Below are 7,640 nucleotides of genomic sequence, written 5' to 3' on the forward strand. Positions count from 1 at the left end.
GACAGAGGTATTCATAAAGCTCTCCATAGCGCAGACACCACTATCAGGTGTAACAGTAACAACAAACAAATAATAAAGAGCACCAACAAATCACACTAACTTGTTACAGAGTAAAATTTGCAATATGTATTTGTTGTAGTTATAAAAATTGCAAAATATGTAGACGTGAATAAATGAATACAAGTCAATGCTGGCAGTCCAACAAGCAAGCACCCTGTTGAAAGGTATTGGCACCAACAGCAAGAAGAAAAAATAACACGACTAAAAAATCAACAACGGTATACGAAGTCCACAGCAGCGAACACCGATTGACTGCACAGAGTGTGTTTACGGAAGGAAATGTTACTGGTGTGCATATACATACTTGTATGTTTACAGAGCAGAGTGCATGTAGACGAGCACAGAATGTAGTGGGAAATTAGTGCCAATAAAGAAAACAACACTGCTTTGGCTCATAATTCACTAATCGAAATCATAAATGTACATGCAAGGAGTAGCAGCAAAGTGCAGTTAACAGCGCAGTCAACTGTGCAGTCAACACTGACGTCAATAGCGCAGTAACAGCGCCTAGTGAACAGGTAAATGCTGTTACCAGTGTATAGACAGACGAGTGAACTTGTCGTGCGCTGTTGCAAAAACTATATTTGTTGTTGTTTATACTGATATCTGTTTTTCTTATTTGTCAGTGCTTTATTATTGTAGAGAGCAGCAATAAGATAATTACATTACCCGAAAGTGGTGGGTGTGAGTGAAAAAGTCTGCTACATGTAGTTTGCTGTCTGACTGTCCTGTCACTGACTCTGTGAACTGTCCGTGCAGTGAACCGACTGTATGTGCACGAAGGTGAGCGACTGCATAACAGTGTTCAACGATTTACAGTAGTATGAATGAGACAATATGCGCCTATTGGCAGTAGCGTGGCGTGTGTGTGCATGTATATGCATGCATGTGTCATATGGGAATTATTGGTATAAAAATATGATGATGGAAGAGAGCAGCGCAAGCAACAACAGCAAGTAATGAGTGCATGCATATATGAACTGAGCGCAGCGCACTGTGTTTATGACTGAATAATTGTGTGAGTGTGCATGCTAGCAGCACCAAATGGCGTTGGGTAAAAAGAGTAAGCGAATATGAAAAATATTATTGAAACATATAGCAATAAGTGTGTGAGGTGAATGAATATGAATAAAAATGGATGAATGCATATGTGTGCGGGTATGAGTGGATTGCTGCTGAGAGACAGGTCGCATGATTATATGAGTATGGAATTATATGGTTTTTTTCAACCACCTAAATAAAACTTAATGCTTGCTTGTATGGCGGTGAGAGGTGGTAGCATAAAAAAGTAATAAAATTGTTGCAAAGTACGAGCCCCGCAAACAGTGAGCGTATGAGCAGTGAATGGCAAAGTATAGGTGTGCGCGCTTATGTGTTTGTATATGTACATACGTATACAGTGTATATGAATGTACCGTGTATACATATACATCATAGGCAGCGCAATAAGAGTCGTTTTTGGACTGATCTGTTTTCGAGCAGGCCATAAGCACCACAAACGACGCTGGCGTCGACGTCAGCGTCACTGTCGCTATGCCTTAATTCTTATTGTGAAGGCGACGCTGACGCTGCTCGCAAGCGGTGTATTTTGTATATTTTTGTTTGAGTGACTTTTTGGTCGCTCGATTATTATTGTTTGTGTCAGTGCTATTTTGACGCGCGTGCTGAACGTTCGTACATTAGAAGTGTGGTACGGTGATTTGATGATGTGTGGCGTTTCGTACACGAAAAGAACTCAGTACAGAAAATAAAGGAAGAAGTAGTGATAGTAAAACGTAAGAAATAAGTAATCAACGTGTTGCATCGAGAGTAATACATAGTGTGTTTGCAAGGCGGTTAGACGTTACGCGAACTGATAATTGATTGATGGCATTGAATTTAGTTAACTGAACGTTAAAAGTGTGAATCAGTGAATTTATATACGAATTTCTTAACGGATTTTTACACACAAACAACAATTATTATAAAATGCACGAAAAAATATTTAAAAAAATATAAAATAAAATAAGTTTAATAAATTAAATAAGTGACAATCAGTAATAGCGAAAATAACTCTAATTTTAAATAAATAAAAAACAAAAAAGCGCTAAAGTGAAAGACTAAGCAAAACTGTAAGCTAGTAAAAATTAGTCAAATAAAAAATTGCCGACGGCAAAACCAAAGGCAGCAACAGTAAAATTTTTAACAACCTAAATAGTTTGATAACAACAACTGCAGATTGCAATTACACATTTGTAAGCAACGCGACATTAAATGCTTGCATTACAATTGGTTGCCGCTGAGGAGCATGTAAAATAAATTGCCGGTTATAGCAACAGTGTTCTGAACGCTGAGCGCTACAAAGTGTCCAAAACAACCACAATCACAACAACAACACATCAGACTCGCAGAAATACGCTCCCATTATATATGCGTACATAATACATATGCAAGTAGGCGCAAGCGTACGTGTGTGTGTGTTTGTGTAATAAGAGTAGCACTGAAAAGTCACATAACATTGGTAGGCTGCAGGAGGCGCTAGCAGCAGCGCAGTAGCAGCGTAACAGCGACGCAACGCCAATACGATTTTTCATCATCAGCGGTGAAATAACACAACAACACAAACAAAAAAATAAAATAACAGTAACAACAACAGCAGCAGAATCAGCAATCTAACATTAAGTACACACATGAGAACGCGCAGCAGCGGCAGCAACAATAGCAACAACAGCAAATAAATTAAATTGTAAGCAACAGCGACACACGGAATTTATTGATATTACACATTATGAGCGGTGGCGAGCATTATTAAAGTTTAAATGAATATGATGATGACAGTTGATGACGGCAGCGTGTAGCGTAAACAACAAACCGTAGATACAACCGATTTACCGCTGCAACCAAAAATCCAACCAATAGCTAGTCCAACAGGCAAACAGCAATCAGTTAAAAAAATTTCAACACGGTATTACAGCAAAGCCGGCGGTTAATACACAATACGCGGAGCGCTTCAATTATAACTAAAAATTTAAATTGGAAAAAATTTAACACCGTTTAAAAGAAAATTGTTATTTTAAAAAAAATTTTAATATCGTTTTGAAAGTAAATTAATTTAATAAAAAATAAAATAATTTAATTTAAATAAAAAAAGTAAAATTAACAAAATTTCAAAGCGTAAATCTTAAAAAAATTCAACGTAAAAAGCTGTTAAAAATTTTTGAAAATTTCTTGCTTTTTAATGCCAAAAAGTATACGCTAATGTCGCGCTTAATTTACACCACATCAACAAGCACCAGCTATAAGTCGCAGTCGCGTTCGAAACGGAAAATTTGTGCAAATTTATAACTTGCAACAGCAACTGTAACTAACGCGTTTCGTGTGTGTGCAACAATTTTTATTTAATGCTGCGCAAAGCAATTCAATCAAGCAGAGCCAAGCTTGCCAACCAAAATCATAGCAAATAAGTGTGCAAGTTAATTTTTCAACTACGAAATTTGGTTACAATAAAATATATGCATATATATAGAAAATATTTTTTAAATGAAAAATCATATATCAACTGTTCTGTGTGAAATGCGTAGTGATTTCAAAGATAATCATCAAGAAACAATTAATAAAATGATACAATTTGGCACCGTTAAATATGGTATCGTCAAACAATTGAAAGACCGTGCGCACAGCGTGGAGAAAGGTGAGTGTGCATTGAAAATTGCCAAATTTATTTTCGTTTTAAAGCTGGATTTGTCGTTTAGGTGTGTTTGGGGGTTGGTGTTATTACAAAATAAAATAGGGAAAGGCGTTAAATATTAGCGCTTAGCAAAATTAAAATTTTGCGAGGTGGGAAAATATGTTAGTCAAATGTTATAGATTGCGTTTACTCAATTTCGAGGTTGGAAAATCGAAAATAAGTGCTTTGAGATTTTGGAAAATCATTTTCTAAAAAGTCATTGAAAATTTTGTTCATATCTTCTGGTAGCTGCTATTATTTACTGTGTTGCTATGTATAAATTACTGCATAGTGGCAAAGTAATTTATTAATTAAATAGCTTCAACTCGATTTTTTTTCGGAAATTCGTTTTGTTACTAGAGAGCAGATTTAGTAATATTTTTAAAGTAGACTTGTTATAAAAATTATTAGAAAAATATATTTTATAACGTAATTATAATTTTTTGAAAAGATATATTTTTAAAACATCCATTTTTCTGTACTAATAAAAAACTTTTGATTCAGTTTTAAGGAAAATTCCTTTCATAGCAGAGGCTATGAGAGAGAGAGAGAGATTATATTCAATAAATATATGCAGTTTAAATAAAATAATAGTAATTTCGGTGCCTGAAATATGTGTCATATTCTTTTAATTTTGTACAAACTTCTTTTCATTATAATTATAAAATTCATTAGAAAAAAAATGTAAATAATTAAATTTACGAAAAAATCGTTATAGACGTTTACTGAAGACAAAGAAAGAAATATTAAAAGAATTAAGTTTATGAAAAAAACGTTTTAGACCGTTGAATGCTCCTCCTTCCTTTCCTACAAAATCCCCAAAATGAAACATCCTTTTAAGTAGTTGGCAGCGAGTTACAAATTTCTTTCTGATAATAAGAAAAATATAGAAAACCCTTAATGCATATATATGTATATACAAATGTTTATAAACAACTGCAGCAGTCAATATTTTTAACTTAAATCGCCGAATAATAGGACGCGTCAACCCTCACCTTCCTAACGGGGACTGATAACCGTTAAAACAACAACAACAGCACGCGTCAACTTTTTCACACTAACTTTACTAGATTCAAACATTTTCCTGTATAAAAAAGATACATATGTATGTATATGACTTACCTCAACTTTATAAAAACACTTTGACTTATTTAAAAGTAGTCATAAACCCTTTTAATTTTTTTTCGAATATATTTTTTTTATTTTGAAGGTAGGAAATGTATTAAAAAAATTGTTTAGTTCAAATATTTTTTCTAGTTTGGAATTTATTTAAAAAAAAAAAACTTTTTTTTTGGAATATTTCTTTTTTTTAGTTAGAAAATTCATCTTTAAAAAATATTTAATTTGAATTTTTTTTTAAGCTAAGAAATTTATCTTTTTTTCGAATACTTTTTTTAAGTTAGGAAAATTTTTAAAAAATATTTATTCGTCCTATTTCAGAAAATTTAAAGTTTGCATTAAATTGAGATTTATAAAATTTTACGTCAATAAATATCAAATATTTGTTGCGTTTTTCGTATGTATATACAGAAAAATATGTATATACATAATATCCTTAATACGAGGCTACTTTACGACTTGCCGTCGGTGTTTTTTAAAAGAGTTTTATTTTTTGGTAGAAATTAAAAAAAAAAATTCTTCTAAAATGTTGAAACGCTTCATTTTCGAACTTTATACACCTTCCTTAACATAAAAATAATGACCATATTATTACTAAATATTTACATTTTGTATAAAAAAAGGATGTATAAAAGTTATGAATATATTTTTTTATTTTTTTGGTGTTTTTTTGTTTTGGAGTGAACTGATTTTGAATTAGAGTAATTTTGTTGGCTAATATTTAGAGACTTTTTGATTCGCATTTTTAAAAACTTCAATATAGCAAAATATTATCAGTTAATATTTAGTTCAGCATCAAAAGTTGTAAATATATACAGACATACATACATATGCGTATAAAAATCGATATTAAGTTTTTTCTATTGATTCCGATTCACTACATCACATTATATATGTAATGTCGTAAAATTTCAAATTGCCGCTCTCATATATTTAACCAGTATATAACCAATATATAACCCTGTTACCCAAATTTACCTTTAAATATGAGTGGTTTCATTACATTGCTTTTTCTTCGCCTGTCAACTTATAAAAAGTAATGTTAGATTATTTTGCATTTTAGGTGACGATATATGGCATATATCGTCTTGGTTTAATAGATATTATAACTTTTTGTCTTAAAGACATTCATATAATTTATTTTATATAGTTTTTCAAATCAATTTATGTTCAAACCAACTTATTAAAAAAATTATCAATTTCATATCTACAAATTAATTTAATAGCATTATGTTCCTACACCTACACGCGCCCATACATAATTACATAAAACAAAAACGCAACGCAAACACATATTTATGCATTCCAATTTGCTGTAAAACTTAATTAAAAACGCCCTAAAAGTCGTTGAGACAATTCGAAAAATATTAACGCTAAATTGGCAAAAACGGACACTGCCAGCGCTAGGAAAAATTAAGAGAAAACAACAAAAAAGCTAAATATTGTACGACATACAAATTTTTATAAGTGCGAACCTACAAATATATAAATAAATAAACATATATACTTACATATATGAATTAATATGATAGGTAGCCGCCAAACCACCACACACCTAATATTTTTGTATGCAAATTTTGCTTTCAAAATCAATTAAAAAATTATATATATGTGAAACTACTTTGGGCGCACAGGCATTTAAATAGCGAGTATTATAGAAAAATAAAAGAAAAAAGCGCAAATGACAGACAAACATTGTTGAAGAAACCGAAGATGAGGAAGATGAGCTAGAGGCTGCATGCGAAATACACATATGTACATATATGAGTTTGTTTTTATTGTATTTTTCAACTGAAATGAACCGGTAGTTGCGATCTGACACTCTGCAGTTGATTGGTACGCGGTTGTTGGTTGCTTAGTAGGCCCATTTGGTGCTTTTCTTCAATGGCTACTCAGCTGCCGGTTTGTGTACCCAAACTGCTGGTGACATATTTTTTCAGACTTATTGTTGCCGCCGAAATTTTATACAACTTTTGGTCATTTGATTAATCATAAAATTCGGTTTAGCGCTTAATAATAATCCATAATAAAGCAACAAAATTGAATAATTAAAAATATATTATGTGTGTATTTTGTATATGATTGTGTGTATATGTATGCTATATGCCTGTTGTTTTTGTTTCGGTGGGGCGTGTATGTTTTCAACAGCGCGTGCATAAGCGCGTATATGAAAATTTGAATTTTTATGACACATACTTACATACATAGTTTCTTTTAGATGCTTATGGCTTTTTAAGCGACTTCTTCTTTAATCAAAACTAAAAGCCTTTCCGTTAGCTTAAAATGCGTTTTAATAGCTTATATTTGTTATAGTTCAAAAATATGCTTTGACGTAAGCAAAAAATTATGGTTATTATAAACGAAATGTGGGCAATGTGGCAATTTTGAATAGTTATCAGTAAATATGAATAAAATTTGTGGTTATAGTTATAATTAGCGAAGCTAGTTTATAGCCATTATGAAGTTTTGCGTGTATGTATAGATAATTTTATTTATAATGTGTGTGTTTTTAGTTGTATGTATATGTTTTATGTATTTTAGTATGTATGTACATGGTATATGCTCTTTATGAACCAATTTCTGAACGAAAGGCTCAATATTTATACATTCTTATAAGAGAACCGAGGAAATTATGAAGAAAAAATAACTTTTAATTTTATATCTTAAAAAGAAATTCAAAAATTTTATATGAATGAGGCCGATATATTATTTTATAGCTTACTCTCTTTCAAATTTTATACTTGTTTTAATAAAA

The 7,640-nt window shown here is 31.6% G+C and overlaps 1 protein-coding gene across 3 annotated transcripts in view; it reads left to right on the forward strand.

The window, feature by feature from the left end:
• Positions 1-3,229: 3,229 nt before the first annotated feature.
• LOC108967407 (homeotic protein spalt-major) overlaps positions 3,230-7,640 on the forward strand; it is a 29,288-nt gene continuing 24,877 nt past the window's right edge. For all 3 annotated transcript variants that reach the window (XM_018930794.1, XM_018930795.1, XM_018930796.1), the window contains exon 1: positions 3,230-3,730. In XM_018930794.1, coding sequence (XP_018786339.1) covers positions 3,580-3,730 — 151 coding nt within the window. In that variant the 5' untranslated portion in view covers positions 3,230-3,579. The remainder of the gene's footprint in view (positions 3,731-7,640) is intronic.

Source organism: Bactrocera latifrons, unplaced genomic scaffold (genome assembly GCF_001853355.1).
Source record: "Bactrocera latifrons isolate USDA-ARS-PBARC rearing strain unplaced genomic scaffold, ASM185335v1 scaffold_187, whole genome shotgun sequence".
Lineage (NCBI taxonomy): Eukaryota > Metazoa > Arthropoda > Insecta > Diptera > Tephritidae > Bactrocera > Bactrocera latifrons.